The sequence below is a fragment of the Semicossyphus pulcher genome, unplaced genomic scaffold (genome assembly GCF_022749685.1).
Source record: "Semicossyphus pulcher isolate SPU_LCO1_2020_fin unplaced genomic scaffold, fSemPul1.0.p SCAF_17, whole genome shotgun sequence".
NCBI lineage: Eukaryota > Metazoa > Chordata > Actinopteri > Labriformes > Labridae > Semicossyphus > Semicossyphus pulcher.
In genome coordinates this window covers 1,658,371-1,681,759 of record NW_027211681.1, presented here as the reverse complement: position 1 = coordinate 1,681,759, position 23,389 = coordinate 1,658,371, and the positions used below count along the sequence as shown (strand labels likewise).

The following is a 23,389-nucleotide window of genomic DNA, read 5'->3' as shown; positions in this document are numbered from 1 at the left end:
GAGGCTCGTTGACAACCTCTGCTCGCATCCGCTCCCCGGTCGTCTTTGGATGGATAACGGTTACCAGCAGAAAGTCAGTCGCATAGTTTGGCCTTTTTTGTTGCTCCAGACTCTCCCACTCTCTGATAGAGCAACAGCTGACGGTGCCGGCTGAGTGCGATACAGCGGGGAAGATGCTCTTCTGTCTACCACTGCAACATCCTAACAGCCAGGGTGTAGCCAACTATAGGCAACCCATTTGCTGCATGAATTATTGGCTCAATTTAGTATCCAAAATCGGTCCAAAACGTTGTCAAAGTGTAAAAAGCTTCGGCGGACAGTCGGGGTACACACCTGCCGCCTGTAGGTCCACACTGCGAGAGATATGAGAGAGTCCGCTGTGCACGGAGGAAACAGAGAGACAGAGGTAGCAGCTCTCTCCCCCTCTCTTTCGCTCTCGCTCTCTCTAGCTCTCCTGGGGTTACGCTTCACTAAAATATATAGCTTGGTTACAGCGCCACTTAATGTCCAGAGACAGTCCAAACAGGCTGTGTTAAACGCTGAGTTCAAACTCAGGTTTCCTTCAGGTTCTTACAACTCTCCAAACAACGTGTGCACAAGGCAGCACATTTTGAACAGAAAATATTGACAGAAAGATAGACCTTGTATACTAGTTAAGCACGAATGTAGGCTATTGCATGATTAGCCGGCTTTGAGATCATTCCATCAACTTTAAATTTAATTTTTAAGAGCGACCTGATAGGCTACTTCTGAATCGAAATAGTATAAATACAAGAAGGCGACTTTTTATCCATGTTTTCACAAATGGTTAATTATTAAGATAGATTAAGATATAGGCAACAAGGCATTGGCAATCAAGCGTTTTCTACCCAGACATATGTTAATGCGTGTTATGTGAACGCAGCATGACCACGAACAGCATTTTGCCACGGTTTCACTCCAGCACCACGGACAGCAGCTAATAAGTAGCAACAGGTCTTTGTGAGCTTGAGTTAAAAAATTCTTGTTGGATTATTTTTAAAAACTAATTGCAATAACGTTCTATTATACTCCATTAACCAGATAACAACAACTTAGCTACAACTTCCACGTATATGCAGGCTGGTAAAGTAAAAAGCAGGTAGGCAGCATATTTTAGCTATTTTATTGGGGACTAGAATCACAATGTAGCATACAATGGAAGTATTCAATAAAACTAGGCTACCTCAAGATCCCAGGTCCACTTGGTTCAGTAAATTACTGTATTAGGCCCTACTTGCAATGGGTCAAAGGTCATTCTCTAGTTTATTCTCTATGCAGAGGATGCTAGTAGAGTGACAAACAAAAAACGTCACAATTGTCTAATAACACGCTATCGCACTTTTAATCTTAGAAACTTTATTAAAACTAATTTCAAGAACATATGTAAAGATATGTCCAACAAGTACAATATGTACCAAAGTATGAACAATTATACAAACTGAGATGATCAACATGAATGTACAACAAATATTAACATTAAATGATAATAATAAAAAACAAACTAACAAGAAACAACAAAGAGAGACAAGAGGGTTCTGCTGAGGATACAAATTAAACTTTCTAAATAATTTAACTGTTTATTTCCAATTTCTGATTTGTGAGTTTAAGGTTTTCAATGAAGGTCACATATGTTTCAAAATCTGTAGTTTTAAAAATATAGAATGAGGATAATCTTTCAAGCCATTTCATTTTGTGTATGTAATATTTAGCTTAAATAGTAATCAAATTAAGTATAATTCATATGCTGAGAGATTGGAATTGTTTGAAATTAGTAATATATCTATTTTTCTTAGTTTTACATTTGTTCCAAACATTTCTGAAAGGTACTTCTGTAAAGCAAACAGTAGCAGGAAACTCCCTCACTAGTACAACTCCTTGACTAGCCACTTGGGGCATACCATCTTCCTCGTATGTTAATTCTGTGAACTCCATTTCCCATAGCAACCATTTTTCTATGCGTGAGCATAGCACTTCCTGTCAACGTCACTGTAGGACGAGCCAATAGGAGAAATCTTAACTTGGAGTAACACGTCATTCTAGTGAAATACAGAAGCCGGCTGATAGGGAGTGATCCCCTCACCGTCGTCCGTTCGTCTTGTATATCCTTGTGCATTTATATCCAAATGCTGTAATTTGCTGGAAACTCAACAGTCTATTTTGCTTTTAACGAGACCAGAGGCCGACCTGATATAAAAGGTAAGCTCTCTACCTATTTTTGCTTGAAAGTAGGCCGCCTGTGACTGCTTTTATTCATGAAGGGACAGGAAGTGAGTTAACGCTAATGCTACATTCCGTTAGCTAACCCGACCAGATCTACCGCATAGCGTTAGCTTGTAGAGGTTGAGTGATAAAGCGACGTAGAGAAATTTGGTAAGGCTATAGACATCACCTCCGCTGTTACGTAAGCGTGTTTTTTTAGCCTCCGTCATGGTTATACCGGGTTTTCGTTTTCCTCATAGCGGGAGTAACGTTAGCCACGTTCACGTCAGATCCCAACATACTGGGGGTTTTATCAGTGATGGTACGTGTCCTGTAGCCTGTTGTTAAGTGAAATGTTATGTATGCAATGTTACATCCTTGAAAATAGAAAAATAATGTATATGTGAAAACACATTTCATTGTTTTATTGTAGTTAACCCACATACTGCGAAAATGAACTATTTTCCTAAAACAAAATACTCCCAACCATATTTCCACCACAACCCCTCCATTGGATAGATATGGCCAAGCTAAGATCGTTATTCGGGGCAACTTTGAACTGTTCTTACTATCGATTAATATGCTCAAGGTGATGTGTTCAGGGTGGTCGGATATTTAAATTTCCATGACATAAAACAGAAAAGCAGCACACAACACATGTAGGAAAATATGAAAGAAGGAACACTTTTTGTATCTCTGTTTAAAAATGTTCTTAAAAGATCTATAGACTATTAAAATGCAGGGCTAGACTAACTGTACTTCATCAGTGTTGATGCATTATTTGGCAGATGTGTGTGCTACTGAGAAATAAACACTTTGTATCTCAGGCCAGGGAAATATGACCTATATCAATTTAATACAAATTGAGTTTGAGACAAGATTTATTTCTTCAAAGAAATTCACATTTTAGGACAATGTGTCATATAAGTTGGCAATAAACTAATAATTGTAGTCATTTGTTTATAAACTTAAATGATTTTCTTATCTTTGTCTGATGTTGTAGTTAAAGTGAGTATTTTGTTGCTTTTGACTGTTGGTCAGCTGAAACAGGTTATTTAGGATGTTGCATTGGGATCTGGGAAAATGTGTTTAATATTTCACTATTTTCTGACACTTTATAGACAAAACACAACTAGTTTAATAGATAATGAAAAAGGTTGTAGTCCTACATAGTGCAAGCTTGTCTGGCTTTTAAAAGTATAGATCATATTGTACACTCTGAAATGCGAACAACATAAGATTGTATCTTTTGTTTATGTCATCGCTTAAAATCCACTAAGTTACCTACATGCTGAATTACAACTTCCTGATCACGTAATAAAGAGTTCCTCTGATAGCTGTGAGAAAGAGGGAGTGTATTTTGTTACTACAACAGGGTCCTTGGTTGTGCTTAAATTAAGGCGTCACTGATGGTTCACTGACACGCCAACAAAGGTAGAGCCTAAAAATGGGATTCCACTGCACTATTACCGTCCTCATTGAAACAAGTTGATCAGGTTCCTGATGTCACATTTGTGCGTCATACTTTTGAATATCTGCGTCTTATTATAGCATGGGAGTGGAAGGAGCACCTGTATAAAGAGCAGTTCACTAGAGCTAGTGAAAGCAGACTAACAGTCTTAACAAACTTCATCCAGTTCCACTATTGGACTTACAACCTCACTTTTGTCTATTGGGCTTTTTTTTTTTTCTACTAAAGCGCGGTAATGGCGACCTACCAGGAGTTCATCCAACAGAACGAGGACAGGGATGGAGTGAGATTCAGCTGGAACCTCTGGCCCTCCAGTCGTCTGGAAGCCACCAGGCTAGTGGTCCCAGTCTCTTGCCTCTTCACACCTCTCAAGGAAAGGCCAGACCTTCCACCAGTCCAGTACGAACCAGTTCTGTGCAGCCGGGCCAACTGCAAGGCAGTCCTCAACCCACTATGGTGAGTGAAATAGTAAACAGACGCTCTTGCTTACAGATGTGGTATGTATTTTTACAGCTGCATCCATTAGAAACAAGGATAACAATACATCATATTTAGTATTCACACTTTATTTGGATTTCTGCTATCATTGATCCTTTTGTTTTGTTCCAGTGAGAATTGTGTTCAACCATCTGTGAAACGGCCTAGCGCCAACTTTGTTCTTAATTTCCACATTCAGTATTCCTTAAGTTTAAAAAAATGGGGATGAAAGGGCATTGCAGGGATTTCAGTTTGTTGCTGTGTATGAAAATATTTTGCTTATGACACCTCAGCATTCCCAAATGCTGAGGTGTCATAAGCACTAGGTGTGGTACATAAGAGCTGCAAATACACCTTGTGTAGCCTACAATCAGTCACAGCGACACTCACACCAATTTGATGCAAACCCTGAATTGTTTTGATCCCTCTTTTACAGTCAAGTTGACTTCAGAGCAAAAATATGGGCATGCAACTTCTGCTTCCAGAGAAACCCTGTAAGTACTGACGTCAACACAAGGATTTATTTTATTAAAGTAGTTGGCTTGAAATACATAATCCTGCATAACTTAATGTTGTCTAGCTACATTCCTTTTATCAGTCTGGTTAATCTGGTTCTCTCTGCCTGTCTCTGCAGTTCCCTCCCTCTTATGCAGGCATATCAGAAGTGAACCAGCCCGCTGAACTCATGCCACAGTTTTCTACTATTGAGTACATAGTACAGGTAAATACTACATACATGTCTGCACTCTGACCTCAGCCCTGTGCAGGAGATTGCATGTACTAAGCAAAGGTGAATAACGATTTCTGATAAAAGCCTCTTAAGGTGCAGAGTTCTTGTTTTTATTTATTTAGTTGTTGGTCTAATCAATTTGTGTGTCATCCTGCAAATCACACATATCTAAACATGTAGTACTCTTTGTTATGGATTAAGAGATCATTTTCCATGATGCAACGCACAGCTTTATGAAATCGACTCTTTACTTGATTATGAATGATGCTATTGTTTAGTCCGCTCAATTTGATACTTGAGAGTAACAGTTTGTCATAATCACGTAGTTTTTTATATCATAAGTTGTATTGTAGGCTGTGATAAATATCTGTGACAGAAACATCTTTGGATATGCAGCCCATGTGAGCCTGGCTACTACTGCTTGTAACAAGTGTAGCCTCATAAATAATGCATGTTGTTTTCTAAAGTAATATGAGCTGCTGATGACAGGGCACAAAGCGGCTCTGCTACTGTATCTGGAAACGTATATTCAACAAACCAAACAATCATTAAGCCTCATTTTTATTTCTTGTGGGATTTTTTTCCCCCCATTTTGCAGACGTGTGTGAGAACAAATCTTTGTTTCAAATGTACCCTTCCTCTCTCATCTATTTACAGCGTGGACCCCCAGCCCCTCTGATCTTCCTGTACGTGGTAGACACATGTCTGGAAGAAGAGGATCTCCAGGCTCTCAAGGAGTCCCTTCAGATGTCCCTCAGCCTGCTGCCACCAAACGCTCTGGTGGGCCTTATCACATTCGGACGCATGGTCCAGGTTCACGAGCTCAGCTGTGAGGGGATTGCCAAGAGCTACGTGTTCAGGGGCACCAAGGACCTCACCTCCAAACAGATCCAGGTTGGTTGGGGTGAAAGTGTTGGGAAACTGAGAAATTAGTCAAATAGAGAGATCAGTGTGGAAACACAGGAAAAGACTGTTGTGCTTTGACTTGCCAAGATGAATGTGACACTTTGAAAACTATTGAGAAATCTAGGCACATCAGGCAGGTCAGTTTTGTAGGTATTTGGTCCTAGAGTATGAATTAACTAAGACAGAATGAACACTACTTTGTTTAGATGGATTTCAATGACTATAACAACATAAGTAAAACTCAAAATGTCTCATTAATTCTTAAATGAATTATCTCAGGAAACTTGTTATAAACATTAAAACTCTCAGTTCATCTTTTTAACATTTATTTATCCTATTGTGTGTCTCAGGAGATGCTGGGTTTAAAGACAGCAGCAGCAGCAGCAGCCGGACAACAAGGCCGCCCACCAGCACCTCAGGATGCTGCAGCCTCCTGCAGGTATGAAAGAGAATTATAACTTCCCCCCTGGGTTTATTTGTTATCGTTAGCTGTGTCCAAAAGTTTAAAAATACGTGATCTCATTGATCCTATGGCACTTTGCATTTCAAGTGTGTTTGTGTCCATATCCAGGTTCCTGCAGCCCGTTCACAAAGTGGACATGAATCTGACTGACCTGCTCGGTGAGCTTCAGAGAGACCCGTGGCCTGTCCCTCAAGGCAAAAGACCCCTCCGCTCCACTGGTGTTGCACTGTCTGTGGCTGTTGGTCTTCTGGAGGTACAATATACACACACACACACACAGCACATGAAACACAGACACTACTGTACATCAAGTGGATACAAATATGTTAGACTATGAACATACTGATTCTTCCATGTGTGGATTAACGCAAGCTAAATCCAAACCATAACTGAAAACAAAATGATATTCTCAAGCAAGCACACACCAGAACAACCATGTGTGTACATTCAGTAAGCAGAACTTTAGCCTGTTCGAAACAATTGTCCCACATGGAACTGTTCAGAAACGCACACATAACTGATAACTATCTCACGCAAGAACAGTACATATGCTCAGTTCAAAGGCTGGTTCCTTGTTTGCCTTCTGTCTTTTCCCTCCACCATCATTATCCGCTCTTCTCCTACTGTTAATCTGTGCGCTTACATAACTGATGCAACAGATCATTACTGCGCTGTACTCTCTGCCAGCAGATAGGAGATGAAGCCTGATTAGAATAAGTTGGCTCTTTCAGTGACTCCATATTCACTGATTAGTCAGGAGGTATTTGACTTGATGAATGGGACTTTTACATACAGTACATACAGAACTGCACAAAGTGGTTAGTGTCCGCTAAAAGCATGTTTGTTTGTGTAATGGTTCTCCTTGAACCAGGACACTTTGTCTCTGTCAGAGATGAGTCACCGTTAACGTAGCACTCGGTATCAAGTGTTCATGTTAAATTCAACGGTCCCTCCCTCCAGTGGCTTTGTGACTATGTGGCCCATTTCCAAGTATATCAGCAATTTCCCAGACTCTTGGACTATGGACTTTGTTAGCACTGGCTGTAAGGTCGGCCTTTTGCTGAAACATATTGTTTATTATATAATATATTTCAGATGGCTTGATAAAATAATAAGGGAAAGTCTTTCTTTGCGATGTAAATTAATTGTATTTGCTGGTGTGAGATCTACCCTCTCATACTCGGTGCTAATAAAAAAACATTTCAGTTTCTCTCTAGTCGTAAAGATATTGTTGTGATTACTGTTTGTGTTCCCACTGGTGATCTGAAGTCTCTTTTCCCAACTTTTCAGTCCTCTTTTAATGGCTTATTTGAGAACAATGTCAATTATCTGTTAGTGATCATTATTCATATGTATAGGACAAAAAAAAGGATTCAGCAGACTTGCAGCATGGATGTCAATGACAGCATAAATGTACATATTGTATACGTCTATATAAAGCTATTATATATATAAATACACTTTTGATATAGTCAATTTAGCAGATATACTGTACAATGTCCTTAATTAAAACTCCTCCTCTTATCATCAGGGTACATACCCCAACACAGGGGCTCGTGTGATGCTGTTCATCGGAGGCCCCCCCACCCAGGGCCCAGGCATGGTGGTGGGAGACGAGCTGAAAACCCCCATCCGCTCATGGCATGACATCCAGAAAGACAACGCTCGCCATTTGAAGAAAGCAACCAAGGTGAGCTTCAGCACAAAGTCTCTGCAGTTCTTGACATTTGCATTGGGACTTTTTTTCTATAAATAAACATCAAAGTCAAATACACGTTGTACAGAACATACTGCAGGTTCGTCACTTACATCAAGTCATTGTTTCATGTTCTCTGTTTTTATGTGTCACAGTACTATGAAGCCATGGCCAACCGTTCAGCTGTGAATGGCCACTGTATCGATATCTATGCCTGTGCTCTGGACCAGACCGGGCTGCTGGAGATGAAGTGCTTGTCTAATCTCACCGGGTACGTCAGCACTGACTGTTTAATTGGTTGAAGGTGTGAGATTGTATTTGTCTATCTATTAGGAATGTGTGATTTAATTTGTACACATAAATAACACCTTTTAAAGAAATAAAGATTCTAAATAATGTGTTTTAATGTGTTACCAGGGGGCACATTGTGATGGGAGACTCCTTCAATACTTCCCTGTTCAAGCAGACCTTCCAGAGAGTCTTTAGCAAAGACTACAATGGAGACTTCCGCATGGCCTTTGGAGGTGTACTGGAAGTTAAGGTAAAGATGATCATTGTTTGCATCAAAAGGAAGTGCTGATGAGATTTAATTTCCCTGATTTCTAAGCACATTAGCTGTTGCACAAGTTGAATTAATGTTATGTGTCTTCTTGTCTGTGTAGACATCCAGGGAGCTAAAGGTCTGCGGGGCGATTGGACCGTGTGTTTCACTCAACTCCAAGGGTTCCTGCGTTTCAGAGAATGTGAGTTAATGTCCCTTTTTCCAGATGCTTTCCTTCTCACTGTTGAATTGTAATCTGACAGCTGTTATTTACGGGCATTCATCACAATGTGTTCTCTGTTCTGTGTAGGAGATGGGTGTTGGTGGCACAAGCCAGTGGAAAGTGTGCAGTCTCAACCCCTCCACCACCTTGGGCATGTATTTTGAAGTGGTGAATCAGGTAAGAAACACTGCAGGCTGATGTCACACGCTGTCGCTAATCACATCAAACACATTAATAATTGTGATGACGGCTTTGTTAAGTTAAAGTCTTTCAACAATGGCTTTTTGTGTGGTACAAGGCCATTTGTTAGCCTCTTGAGATTGAGATTTGTAGCCTCACTGTCCTTTGTGTTTGTGTTTAGCACAATGCACCAGTCGCCCAGGGTGGCAGAGGGGTTATCCAGTTTGTAACCCAGTACCAGCACTCCAACACACAGAGGAGGATACGTGTCTCTACCATTGCCAGGAAGTAAGTTGATGTAGGGTGTGTAAAAGGGAAGACTGTACGTAAAACTGCACTTAATTCCATGTTGACCTGGATTATTACTGATATTAACACACTAGGTTGTTTGAAGACTTTCCAAAGTGAATAATCACTTTATGCAATACAAGTGTATGATAATGATAATGCTGAGCCTGGTATTTTGCCAATGAAATGACAGCTAGAGTCAATATTAGCTCCCTGGTAAAGGATGTTTACATTCCTGTAATTTGTAGTGACGCCCTCACAGACCTGTGTGTGTGTGTGTGTGTGTGTGTGTGTGTGTGTGTGTGTGTGTGTGTGTGTGTGTGTGTGTGTGTGTGTGTGTGTGTGTGTGTGTGTGTGTGTGTGTGTGTGTGTGTGTGTGTGTGTGTGTGTGTGTGTGTGTGTGTGTGTGTGTGTGTGTGTGTGTGTGTCATTCAATTCACACCCAGGCTCACCTGCAACTCTGTTCTTCCCTCACTCCCTCTCTTTTCTCCCTCTCTTATCTTTTTCTACCAAAGCTGGGCAGATGCACAGTCCCAAATTCAGCACATTGAGTCCTCATTCGACCAGGAAGCGGCTGCCGTGCTCATGGCTCGTCTGGGGGTCTTCAGAGCCGAGTCGGAGGAGGGACCAGATGTCCTGCGTTGGCTTGACAGACAGCTCATCCGCCTGGTGAGTGACACACCCACAGTCACTCCCTACCTGACCTTTTGTGATGAAGAACAGTACATAGTTGGCATTGTTAGGCTTGTTTGGTATGATAAGCACTTGTACGTCATTCTGTGATTCTTTACATATTGTGTTACGAAAGGTTTATTCCAGGACGTGTTCAGTGTTTAAACAATGTTTTGTCTCTCTGGTTTCAGTGTCAGAAGTTTGGCCAGTTTAATAAAGATGATCCTACATCCTTCAAACTGTCAGAGTCTCTGTCCCTCTACCCACAGGTAAACCTGCCCCCTAGTGGAATTGAATTGTACAATCTTTATCAATCTGATTCAGCTGTAATTTGATCAGTTCTGATCATAACACTGACCCCAACTCATTGATTTGCTAAAGAAATGGATCCTGTTGTTAACTTTTTTTTCTTTTCTTTTTTACAGTTTATGTTCCACCTGCGGCGGTCGCCCTTCCTGCAGGTGTTCAACAACAGCCCAGATGAGTCCTCATATTACAGGCACCACTTTGTCAGGCAGGACCTGACCCAGTCTCTGATCATGATCCAGCCCATCCTCTACTCATACTCCTTCCACGGACCACCAGAGGTCAGCCTCTCACCCTCCACTCTGTTACTATCAATATTAGAGAAGCATCTGGCCTTTCCTAGAAGTTCTAGTCCTCATGAGAACTGTTCCACCGGTGATGTATTAAGGGCTTGTTCTAAACATGTTGTGTTCTTCACAGCCCGTTCTCCTGGACAGCAGCAGCATCCTGCCAGATCGAATCCTGCTCATGGACACTTTCTTCCAGCTGGTCATCTACCATGGAGAGGTGAGACATGGCATCGCAATGTTTGCATGTGGTCATTTAGATTTCCAGCAGGAGAACTTACAGTTCTACAGCAGACATCTCATAATGCTCTCACTGTCTGCTTTATTTACAGACCATAGCACAGTGGCGAAAGGCAGGCTACCAGGAAATGGCAGAGTATGAGAACTTCAAACAGCTGCTGCAGGCTCCTCTAGATGACGCCCAGGAGATCCTGCAGACACGCTTCCCCATGCCGCGCTACATCGACACAGATCACGGAGGCTCCCAGGCTCGCTTCCTGCTCTCCAAGGTCAACCCATCGCAGACCCACAACAACCTCTACACCTGGGGACAGGTACAGTTATAAATCCTTCAACTTCCTTTTTTTAATGCTTTTTATACTTAATAAGGTGGTGATTTTCATTAATCCTTTTGGGGTAATGTTTTGTTAATTGTCAAATTCTGTGCACAGTTCAAATATAATTAGGGTTTTAAAAAAATAGATTTGTATAATTTAATATTTTTATAAGACCATCTAAAATGTCAAATTTCAGATTAGCTTTGTCCTCACACAGCCTCAGCAGCCTGAGGTTATGTACAGTCCAGTCATAACAACATACAATTAAAAAAACAGATTATGGAAGATTCAAAAAGCCCCTTTTTCACTGCCAGTTCAAGGCGGGATTATTACGCCTCTCTTACGCTTTGTCTTCTTTGTAAAACACACAGTTGTGTAGAGTTGTAATGGTAGGGGTGCCCCTGACCCGGCATTGGAGGTCGTTAAAGAGGCGTAACAAACACAAACGCCATCAGAGCGCAGCGTGCTGTTTGTTTACACCTCGCGCAAGTTTTGCTTCTGCAACACCAGAACGCTATATAAAGACACTCACTGGGCCAGCTTTATGTCGGCGTTTAAGACGGCATTACGGCGGAGCTTCATTACGGCGCTGAGGCAGAACCGCAGTGTAAAAAAGGGCTTATGTCTCATTTTCTTCTTCTATCGATATCAAGCAACAGGCTTGTCTGTATTCTGGGTGAAAAACCATCTGTGCTGACATCACAGAAGATTTGAAGTCAAACTGTCGGGGCAAACAGGTCTAGGATTAGCTAACCCCGGTTCTAAATGGAAGAGATTGAAATGTGAAAATAGCATTAATCTCTTATTTCCCAAGTCAAGCAAGAGCTGAACCCTAACCCGAGCTTAATAAACAGGGAATAGATCTGTATAAGTCTGCGAATGAGATTATCAACGGAAGTGTTTGCTTTGTAGAAGTGTACATGTGATTACAACATGAAATGGATTGTATGTAAATGGCGTAAAACACTAAACCGCTATCTTTCCTGTAGGAGACGGGAGCACCAATCCTCACTGATGACGTCAGCCTGCAGGTCTTCATGGACCACTTGAAGAAACTGGCAGTTTCCAGCTCTGCGTAAATGTCTCTATTCCAACACAAAGGGAGAAGGAGTGACATTCCCATCCTGATATTGGGATCCATTAACATTTCCCCTGTTATTGTAAAGGAGCCAAACCCAGAGAGTCTGAGTCCACTGTATGTACTTGGTTGGTTTTACTTTGCCCTTTCTGGAGTCGTATGTGACATTTCTATGCTGCAAAAGGAACAGAAAAGGGGGGTAAACGGTGCATTCCTTTTAAGAAAACAAGTGACATTTGTGGTCCTTTTCAGTAACTTGTTATTTACGAGATTGCTCCAGAACCAGACTGTCCTTATGTAAGCAATATCAGATTATCTATAGCTCTTTTATATTTGATATCACCTCTGACATGCAGAATGATTGGACTAATAATTTAATTGTTTGAGTACTTTCTGTTTGTTTTGTCCTAAAATATGTATGTACTGCATCACACCTGTTTGAACATGTTTAATATGATGCTTGTATGTGTTCGCTTTGTCTATAGCTAAAGATGACATGTCTAGAATTTTCTCATTAATAAATTATGATGGTACCTCTACTGCGGGTTAAGAGATGTTCACAGGGCCGATTGGTTTTCACACGGGTGGCTTGTTAATCACAGTTTATTTGACTATGACTTATTGAGAGAAAATCCTATGTGGATTATACTTAAAGTGTTTTCCAAGAAAATTCCTTCTGGATATTGAGGATTAATGTTCTGAGGAATCGAAGTCAATCCCATCAACTCAACTGACGCTTTTCAATGACGAACATTTCGATTTATTTTTAACTTTGACTTTGTGGGACCCTCCCTATAGTTTAGTCCTCTCATCTCATCTCCGTCACCATCTGGTAATTTGCACCCGATTACTGCCCAAGTGTCTTTGTAATCAAACTCTAATATACTGTAAGACTGTATAAAAGGGACAGTTGTTTGATTTCAATCCTGTCTGGATTCTTGATGCTATCCATATAAAGGTCTGTCGACAGGAAAGGGATGCTGTCTGTGTTGTCTTTCCTTGCACCAACATTTTAGCGTTTCAATTTAATTGCACATAAAATGAATCATTTTTTAATGCATACACACAACCCTAAGTCTAATCAGTACAAGTGTAATAGAGAGCAGAAGTGAGCTAAGCTGATAAAGTCGGGGGTTGGACTTTTGTATCCTGCTCCTGTTTTTCACATTGAAGTCCCAGAGGTTACCAGAGCTGCTCAGTTCACACAGCAGGCATCTGTTTGTTTCAGTGCAGCAGAGGGAGAAGCCCTCCGCTTCCACTCTGATGCTGCAGGTTTGAACCATTGCGTGCCAGGGTGAGCAAAGTGGACACCACATGTTGCTACATGTTAAATGACATATCCTCTGTGCAGATTGGAAGTGACACTCCCTTAACAATTGTTTTTTTCTCATTCATTGGTGCTGTACATAAAGCCTTCACAGCATGCAATCCCAATCATAAAACCACTTGCACACCATCTACTGTCTGTGCTACTGTAAGCTGATTTCAGAGCACCCAGACAGTATGATTTCGAGGATCAGTGAACGGCAGATTATGAAGACTAATCCTTAGGGGCTATCTGTTTGGAGGCAAATTCTACTCTTAGCAGCTTTAAGCGGAAGTTGCCACTGAAATACAAATGAAGTCTGTGTCTATCAAGAGCATAGGCGTTGCAATTATAGGTATAAGGTATTCAAGGCCAAAAGGAAGATGCATTGCACCGTCTCTTAATCTCTTTTGACATGGATACTCCTGCAGAGTACCAAAAGCTCATTTTAGGTCCATGCATTTCCAGTTTAGAGTGTTACAGCTGCGTGTCATCTGATGGCGTACTGTACATGGATATGAGATGTTCTCGTATAGGGAAAAATAATCATGTCTTTATATTAATCTGTGATTTTATATGCTCAACCGTCATCACGCGCACAAAGGCTGCAGCTGTGCAATGAGGTTAAGAGGAACAAAAGAACATTAAAAAACTCTCAGCCCACTGTCTTCAGTGATCATTCATGATGCTTGCAACCATGTGATTTCCAGGCTTAGGAAAAGCTGTGAGGAAATGTGTCGTCTTATTATCTCTCATCAAATCCTGACGGATCAGATCTGCTCCGGCAGTCTGAGAAATCCATTCTAGTTCCTGTTCCGGAAAACTTATGTAAGAAATCTATATGGAATATGTCATAGCATGTTTACATAACTGTGACATACTGTAGTCAGATTATGCATACTAGAATAGTATCAAATTATAGCTGTGTTCCTCTCAGCGAGTTAGATTATAGGAGCTAAAACTGAATTTATTTTAAACGTGTCTGAATACATGTCAAGTTTTTAATCCTGTGAAGTCTCACAGCTCCAAAACAATGTGCTAATAGGCAACATAAAAAAATAACCTTCAACTCAAAGGTTCACCCTCTTTAGTCATTATTTTTTATATAAAAACATCAGCTGTAGGCTAATGAGGCCAACACATTTTCAGATACACTAAAAAAGTTCCTAATAAATGGATCCTCATGTAGTTCCAATTTACACTGTTTGCTGTGTATAAATTTTAACTTTTTTTTGTCCTACTATATCAGAATCAGAATCAGTTTTATTGGCCAAATATGGGAGCACATACAAGGAATTTGAATGTGGTTGTCAATTGACATACTACACTTTAAACAAAGGCAGGTTAGACAAGGTGACACAGACACTTAAAATACTCAAAATTAAAGCTACTATATACATGTCTATGGATATAATATATATTACAAAGTGCATATATATATATATATAGATACACACACACACACACATACATATATACATATATGTATATATATATATAACTGTATATATTACAAAACAAAAAACACAACACTTATAGACAGGAGAGAATAGACAATAGTGCAATGAACAGGTGGGAGCAGAGATAAATATTGTTGTGAATCAGGTTGTTACATACAAAAGGGTAGATGGTTGTAGTATTTACAGTATATACAGAGAACGCATTGCAGCAAAGGACTTAGAATGTGTTAACTGGAGAGCAGGGATTAACTTCTTGTTATTGCCACCAACTCAGGACAGAGCCTATCACCATCCACATGGACGTCATAAGCAGACTGACTTCCAGTTTGCTGCTGATATTTAGATAGAGTCTTCTCAGCTCATGGCAAAAACAACTGGGTGACTTAAGGACACAGAGCACTTTTAGAAGCTTTGAGGTGTTTAGAAGGATGGGAAATGATGATTTGTCTCACAGTATTTCAGATGGTCTTCTGGAAGATTTTCAACCATCAGAAAAGCAGTTTATTAAATTCAATGTACTACTTTGTGCCTATAAGCCTACAGAGCAAGGGGTTTATTTAAAGTGTGACATTTAATCGTATCTAATTGCAATTTGACGATCACTCCTTAATAACCTTTACGTACAACTCTGCCAAGGTGGCAATTACTGTCAGCATCACCAGCAGCTTGTTTAGCAGTCCATGAGGCACTTTGGTGGAGAGTCTTGGCCTGATTTCTCAGTTCTCAGAGTCATGTTGAAGTGATGCTTATCCTCTGAGCTAAACATGAAGGCATGATGCTGAGGTAATGGAGATGTCAAGCCCATCTGGTCTCATTTACTCAAGGGTTGTAAACACAAAGGTTGCAGAGGCTCAAATGATTCGTATTTTTAGCTCAGCCTCACAGATCACATGACTCATGGGAAATATCTTTGAAATGGCAACATTTGTGCTCCAGTACAATTCAGATTAGAAGACATTACAGACTTTTAGTTTAGCACGTCATCTGTACTGCAGAGCTCAATTCACATCCATCAGAGAGACGCCAGAAACTTTAAGATTGGGGAAAAGGACCATAGGCACTATATATATATATATATACTATATATATATATATGCATATATATATATACTATATAACTATATAAGAGGGACAACAAAGACACAAAGCTACTACTAAGATGCAAAACAAACATGAAGGATATCAAATTAACCTAAAGGAGGCATACATTGATTACAACTGCGAGTCTTTCTCCTATGTAGTGGAGTGGCACTCTTACAACTTTGTGCCCCGAGAGACGGCCTACTGTCTCAAATTCCCCGAAGTGTTTGACTTTTTTTTTTAATTCAAGGGGAAGTCTAACTTTTGTCCAACACATGACCACCAGTCTGATAAGCGCTGGTTGACAGGCCAAGTCAAGTCGTGTGTGAGGGATGGGAGGAGGGGCATCCTATTGATAGAGATACTGACAGGGGAGAGAGAGTGAGAGTGCGCATCATAAGAGTATTCCACACTTGATACAAGGGAGAGTCAAATCCTTTGACAACGTGACATCCTATGTACAAGACGCTCGTGAGTGACCGTGTGACAAAGAGGGAAAGATGTTTATGGAAATGTGACACTTTGGCACACAGCTGAGCTCAGTGTCTAGGGTGCTGCCTGCATCCTGCGCATCGATGGAGATGTTTGGTTACAGTAAAGCGCCAGATGGGCCCTGCACTTCACCAGGTGTGTTTGGAAATTAGCCGGGGCTCTCGCATCCACTCCAACTCGCACCCATGAACTTTTCGGACCTGCGCGCGCCGCTGTATCCTTGTCAGGGACAATGAGGACGTCTCGCAAATGCAGGACCCTTTTGTCGGTTACCTTGAACTTTTTTGCCCTGTTTTTCGCTGTTACCGCATTTATTACGACGTACTGGTGCGTGGGGACCCAGAGAGTCCCCAAGCCCAAGTGCAGCAAGCTGCGGACACACCAGTGTATAGACTACGGGGTGAACGAGACGGACCCGAACAAAGTAGTGTACAGCTGGGAGACCGGGGACGACAGGTTCCTGTTCCGACAGTTTCACACAGGCATCTGGTTCTCGTGCGAGGAAAATATCCACGATGAAAGTAAGAGGTGTGTGCGTGTGTGTGTGTGTGTGTGTGTGTGTGTGTGCGTGTGTGTGTGTGTGTGTGTGTTTGTTGTGTGAATGAGTGTTTACTGAGCTAGCTTAACTTTTGCCCTAGGAGTCATTTACAGCTGACAAGGAGTAAGGAGTGTAATGATATTGTGCTGGCATGTTAAACTTGTAAGTGCCTGTTATAGCAGGGACATTTGTGTCTTCTTCAATGGACTGTCCAATTCAATATTTTAATGCGGAAATGACAACAAATACGCCTTTATTTTAAAAACCCTATTTTTTCGTTTTTATTGATAACCTACGATTAATTTAAAATTATATTTCACTGGCGTTATATTTAGCCTATTATTACAGACGAGGCTATAGCCTCAGCCTCCTTAACCAATAATGTAAACCAATGTTGACTCTGAAAATCATTTAACTCCCTATTTTGTCATAATGGAGCACTCAGCTCAGATGGAGATTAGTCACTCTTTCTGAATTATTCCATTTCATGACAATTTCAGGATAATCGCCCTCCATTAATATCAGTGGACTTATCAAACTCCTGGGATCTGCTAAAGTTGCTTTAGCTGTTCCGATCTGGCATGAAATGCTGAACAGAAGCTCTAAGAAGCTTCAGCCTAAAGTTTAAAAAAGGGATAGAAGAGGGAACTCACACTCCATGTTCAGTTTTTTACTAGGACCGGGGGTTTAAGTGGGTGGAAGTGATTGCTTCACAGCTTAAGCCAAAGGGGAGAGAAAACAGTGAATGACGTGTGTACAAGCTCAATTTTTTTCACTCTGGGAAATGAAAAAAGGATTTTGATCATATAATAGTAGCCTTTATTCATTATTAACAAGGGGTTCCAGGAGGAGTATGAGAGGCAATGGTAACATGCATCAAAGGGGGGTCAGTGGTCATGACATATTTTTATGATGTTCTAGAAATGACCCACACATTGAGATTACTCAAGAAGGAATTGCTAGCACATGTCTATCTCATCAAATGGCTGTATGGAGGGGGGGGGGGGGTGAGACAGCTTGAGTTAATAAGGATTATGTAACAGGGGCCTTGATGAGTTTTTCCTCAAAACAGCTGTTGCCACACTCCTTCGACCTGATTAAAGTGTTCCACATACAATAAATCCATCAACACGCTCCGCTTGACAGAGGACAGAATGAAACTCCACGTGTGCAGGACTGTGTCGTCAAGGGTCAATTTTTTATAACCTGTTTGTTTAATTGTCACAGGCTCTTATTTCAATTCCCAGTATGTCACAAGTGTTATTACAAGTGATATCCCTATTCTACTGTATCATTGTAACACTATGCAAAGTATCTGTAATTCAATAGGACAAGAAGCAGATGTTAAGCAGCCTTGCCAGCGCACCAGCTGCTGACGCTAAATCAGAAGCCCAAAAAAGCTGCATTTCTGACACATCTGCCTCTTATTCAACATTCTGTTTATCCGTTTTCAAACTCTGGTGTCACGGTTTGGTCACCGGGCAGGAGGTCACACTCCTCTCTGAGCCGATTCACTGAAGCACACCTGGACCGAAATTGGGAATTAAACACAGATTAGGATTTGAGTTTATGCCACTGTCAGTTCAAGAGCTTTTATTTGCTTTGTTTTGTTTGTTTATCCTACCCGGTCCCCTCTGACCTTGCCTCCCCCAAACTCACTAATTTCTGAACTGAAGCTTACCGAATTCTATGTAAAGTATTGGTCAAATAATGTGTGTTTTTTTCTGCTGTAGGTGAGAGATGCCGAAGCTTCATTGACCTGGCCCCTGCTTCAGAGAAAGGTGAGTTACCACTGGTCCTCTGCAGAAGGTCGAACCTGAAGTTATTTAACAACTGCTCACAGGAGACATGTACTCTCTGTTTAGCTGAAATACTGATTAAAAGAGGTTAGAATGAAGACCCTTTACCCATACAAAAAGGATATTTATTTTCATATATTCATTCAAAACTTTTCACTCTCACTCACTTTTTTAATGCAATTCTTTCAAACCCTTTGGGCTTGAGGCTTGGTTTAAAGAGGACCTTTCGGTTTGTGTTGCTTTTGGCGCCCCCTGTGGACAAAGTGGCACCCCTTATCTCTTTGCTGATCTTGTCCTGTACATGTGTAAGAAGTGTTTTACAACAATAACTCGCTGTGAATCTTCGCCATGGAAAATATAGAAAAAAGGCTCATTCAGCAGTGTGTAGTTAATCGCCTCGTCAGACACCTAACCCCCGGCAGTGGTTGCAGGCATTAGAAATAACTATAGAAATATAATCAATCTTCTCACTTGTGGTCTGGTTTGCTTTTGTAGCTCATATAGGGGCATCAGTATCAAGTTCAGTCCACAAGCTAAAAACTCCTCACAGTAGCTTTGAAATAGCAGTAAGTCGAGAGACTGTAAATCCGGTTTATTATTTGTCGAGACATCCTCACTGATCTTCCACAGACATTGCTATAAGCAAAGAATTGAAGTGGCTTCAAAATCTCTCATACAATGACAGTACAGTTCAGACCCTGAAGCCAGAGCTGGAACTCTAGACATAAAAGTGAAGTCAAATATACATTTAATAAATTAATCTCCCAGTGCATAGGGTGTGATATCGAAGAATAGCATTTATTATTAACTGTTAATAGTCAAGAGGGACGGATGATTATTTCTCTACTTTGATATAATCATTTTCAGTGCTTCTGCATCCCAAAATTCAACAAACATCCATCTTTCATTTGGGACATCCTTTTTAAAATGAAACCAAGGGGACAGAGTTGCACACACACATGTGGTGTTCACTTTAAGGACTTACAGCTGTGTTGACACTGTCATTAGAGAACTGCTTACTTCCTGTCAAGTGGCTAAGTAACAAAAAAAGGCTGCAATGCGGATGCAATCACAGTCAGCTTGATACATTGAAAAGCTGAATAGGATTTGGAGTACACTACTCTGGTATCAATTGAAAATCAGCAATAACAGTTGGACATTACACAATGGTGTCAGTTTCAAGAGTGATATTAAAAGACTGATCCACAGTTTAATGTAATAATTTCTTAATACAACAGCCATTGTGTTTAATTAAATTGTAATACATATAAAAATGTAGATCTCTGACAGTATTGCAGGCATGGTGGTGTTGGTTATCTCTATTTTTGTCTTATTCTAATGTGCCTATTTTGCAGGGATACTGTGGCTGTCGCTGGTCTCTGAGATGCTGTACATTATTCTGCTGGTGGTGGGCTTCAGCCTCATGTGTTTAGACCTGGTCCACTCCAGCAACGTCATCGACGGACTGAAGCTCAACGCGTTCGCTGCCGTCTTCACTGTGCTCTCAGGTAGTCTAGTTTTATTTCTTATTTACTGAAAGGCTGCGAGTGTTTGTTTATTGCCTGTGATGCATTTAAGTGTTTGTGATTTCAGTGAAGATAGCTGGACAGAAAACTCGACCAAATAATGCACAGCATTTTTTTCTGTGGTCCTTAAGTGTAATAAAGAGGGAGTCATGTTCACAAGTCATAAAGCGCAGAAATGTAGTTTGTTACTTTCAGTGAAAAAATCAAGTTACAGAATCAATGAACATATTTTTTTGCAGAAATTGTGCAAAAAATAAATCTGAATGAACATGCTTAAACTATTCAGATGAGGATTTTATACTGGTTCCACATGATTTCATGGTGTTTACATTTGTGCATATATTTGTTTACATAAATGGCTAATAAAAAAAGGCTAATTGTTGGTCTGTATCTGTGGAAACAAATCATTCTATTTCTGAAGATTTCTTTCAGCATATTAGCCAGCTCACTATCCACACATTTAATTTCAGGTCTTCTTGGCATGGTGGCTCATGTGATGTACACACAAGTCTTCACTGTCACTGTCAGCCTCGGCCCACCTGACTGGAGGCCCTACAACTGGGACTACGGCTGGTCCTTCTGGTAAGACTCCACCGTCACACAGTTGAACCTCAAGATTACAATCATAAGATTTTTGTTCACTAATATCTCATGACGCGCTGCCTTTTAAATAAAATTATGTCAACTCACCCATTAGGAGATCAGATGAGGGGTTCCACTTTGCATGTGGCAGCCATAAATAGTCAGCCGTGGCTCTGCGCTCACCTCTCGTCAGCGCCACTGTCTCTAATGAAAAAAGCCCAAAGCTCTCATGTTACGGCAGGATTAGGCTTTGGTGTCCAAAGCCCCAATACAGGCGTGATTGGAATTGCATAAGGGGATAATATTTCACTCCTTTACAATATGTGCAGTATGCTGGGAATTCATTTTAGAGGCTAAACAATTCTTGACCTTATGTGAGCATTAAACAACCTGCTTGAAAAGTACATGAGACGGAGATTTAAACATCTGATCCCCCATGTGGCCCTGCATGCTACAGCAGAAGGACTTAAAGTTAAGTGAAAATATATTAGGGGGATGCAATGCAATTTGGAATGTATTTCCATTTGTTAACAACATCAGCCAACATGACCACATGTGCTCTGATTTTCTCTTTTTTTCCTCTGCTTTGCATCAGCATGGCCTGGGCCTCCTTCACGTGCTGCATGGGCGCATCGGTCACCACCCTCAACTCCTACACGAAGACTGTCATCGAGTTCAGGCACAAACGCAAGACCTTCGAGCAAAGCATCCGCGAGGAGCAGGCACGGGAGGCTTTTGGATATTACCGGGAACGTTCTGTGCACTCCATCTCTAAATCTGTGGAGGTTTATACAAGCCAGACCCCAAAGAGTGGCAGGAAAACCCCCATACCTGCTGACTCTCTGGACCTGAGTGACTGTGCGAGATCTTTGGGGGAAGAACAGTGTTGATGGGAACAGGACATCTTGACTTGACGGATGGAAGCGCTGTTGTCCATGTTTGGTCGGTGTTGAGTACAGGATGAACTCCTTATGGGATTTGAGGCTGCATCATGAGCACCATCTGGTACATTTTAACACTGCCTTAATTGTGGGTGAGTCGTTGGCATCGTTTGTCACGTAGGAGCTGCAAACCAGCTGATAATTGGAAAAGTAAGCATGAACTGATCTCACAGATAAAGCTTTTAAGTCTGTCTGTGTAACCTACCACAATGTAGATTTAAAGGAAACTGTTTCGCCAACCAATATAAATAGAGTGAGAGTCTCCCAGATGCTAATAGCCTTATTAAAACATGTTACAGACAATCAATACATCAATGCAATACTTAACTGAAAATGATGTGCCTACATATATCAGCTGTAAATAATGTCAAGAAGTGTTTCACTTTTGTGTGCGTGTGTGTGGGGGGGCTATACCAAGTCTATTAACATTATAGTCTCAAACAGCATGAGCACACACACACAAACAAACACACATTTTGTTAAACTAGATTGAGCCAAATCCGGAAAAGCTGCAGAGACTTAAACACAGATCAGTATCACACATTTCCAGTACACTATGTATTTAAAATGTGGTGTTAATGCTTCGACTGGAGGAAAATAAACACTCTAAGAAAAAATGTTTTCGGTTATTGTTATTTTATATTCAGTAGAGATGTTGAGCGGCATGTCCATGTGCTATCATTCTGTTAATCTTGACAAAACAATTAAACTGAATGAAAAGCTGGAAGTTCTTTGAGTTTACATTTGAATGTCCAGAGTTTTGACTTCAGGCCACAAAGAGACTATTTGTTTCTTTTCTTTGGGATGTACCTACCACCTGTAACCTGAGTGGAGGCAAGACTCACAGCTGGAAAAGTTGCTCAAAATTACAAAAAGAAACACTGAGTCTGTAAAGAGTCGAGTAGAGAGAAGAGAAAAGCACAGTACTGCTTCTTTTGTAAAGAAGCACTCCAGTGTTTTTGACAGATATGGCGAAAACATCATTTTCTTACACATTCTGTGCAGGAGATAATCTGCAAGATGATCTAAAATGAGAAATATTCATGCCCTCTGATGAATTCAAGCCATCATAAACAATAAGGAGATAAAGGCTTGTCGTTTTATTAGGAGACACCACTTTGTTTGAACAGGTGCCCCTCTGTTTTAATTGTGTTTTTTTGTACATTGTGTTTTAATTATTTGTATTACAGGTGGTTTGTGTGTTTTTCTTGTTATAGAGATTTTTCTCAGTGGGACATCCGGGTAAAATATGTATGAAGTAAAGTAAAAGCTAAACTAAAGTGCTTATCATGAAGTATCCTCTCTCTGTATTAAAGCAAATGTGAATTTTAATCACCATTAGTGCACTAGTTTTACAGGAATAACAAAGTAGCTATTCCAATTTTTACATGTTAGTCTGCAGTCTTCATGTATTCCTCAATAATAAGTGCTCACCTTACATTTTTAATCTATGAGTTGTGACATCCCAACTAGTTAGGGTTCTTGTTAGTGTCACGATGAAACCTCCAGAGAAGGGATTGTTTTATAGTGGTAGTAGGAGACATCTTCTTCAGCGACCACTATAAGTAAG

General features: G+C 40.7%; 2 protein-coding genes across 2 annotated transcripts; both read left to right on the top strand.

Moving 5' to 3' along the window:
• The first annotated feature begins 2,074 nt into the window (after positions 1-2,074).
• sec23b (SEC23 homolog B, coat complex II component) lies at positions 2,075-12,634 on the top strand. Its single transcript, XM_069665837.1, has 19 exons — positions 2,075-2,217; positions 3,920-4,147; positions 4,605-4,662; positions 4,803-4,889; positions 5,556-5,792; positions 6,155-6,243; positions 6,376-6,520; positions 7,799-7,957; positions 8,119-8,234; positions 8,381-8,504; positions 8,626-8,706; positions 8,815-8,904; positions 9,089-9,195; positions 9,711-9,864; positions 10,059-10,136; positions 10,293-10,454; positions 10,594-10,680; positions 10,793-11,014; positions 12,007-12,634. The coding sequence occupies exons 2-19, from the start codon at positions 3,927-3,929 to the stop codon at positions 12,094-12,096; spliced, it is 2,307 nt and encodes a 768-aa protein (XP_069521938.1). The 5' UTR covers positions 2,075-2,217; positions 3,920-3,926; the 3' UTR covers positions 12,097-12,634.
• A 4,031-nt stretch (positions 12,635-16,665) lies between these two features.
• On the top strand, positions 16,666-22,406 carry LOC138594873 (germ cell-specific gene 1-like protein). The gene is made up of 5 exons (XM_069666145.1): positions 16,666-16,954; positions 18,705-18,752; positions 20,126-20,278; positions 20,767-20,878; positions 21,474-22,406. The coding sequence occupies exons 1-5, from the start codon at positions 16,666-16,668 to the stop codon at positions 21,766-21,768; spliced, it is 897 nt and encodes a 298-aa protein (XP_069522246.1). The 3' UTR covers positions 21,769-22,406.
• Positions 22,407-23,389: the final 983 nt, after the last annotated feature.

Coding starts and splice junctions, on each gene's coding strand:
- sec23b (XM_069665837.1), top strand. CDS start 3,927: ATGGCGACCTACCAGGAGTTCATCCAACAGAACGAGGACAGGGATGGA. Junction 4,663..4,802: donor TCTGCTTCCAGAGAAACCCT/GTAAGTACTGAC, acceptor CTGTCTCTGCAG/TTCCCTCCCTCTTATGCAGG. Junction 9,196..9,710: donor GTCTCTACCATTGCCAGGAA/GTAAGTTGATGT, acceptor TTTCTACCAAAG/CTGGGCAGATGCACAGTCCC.
- LOC138594873 (XM_069666145.1), top strand. CDS start 16,666: ATGAGGACGTCTCGCAAATGCAGGACCCTTTTGTCGGTTACCTTGAAC. Junction 20,279..20,766: donor CGTCTTCACTGTGCTCTCAG/GTAGTCTAGTTT, acceptor ATTTAATTTCAG/GTCTTCTTGGCATGGTGGCT. Junction 20,879..21,473: donor GACTACGGCTGGTCCTTCTG/GTAAGACTCCAC, acceptor GCTTTGCATCAG/CATGGCCTGGGCCTCCTTCA.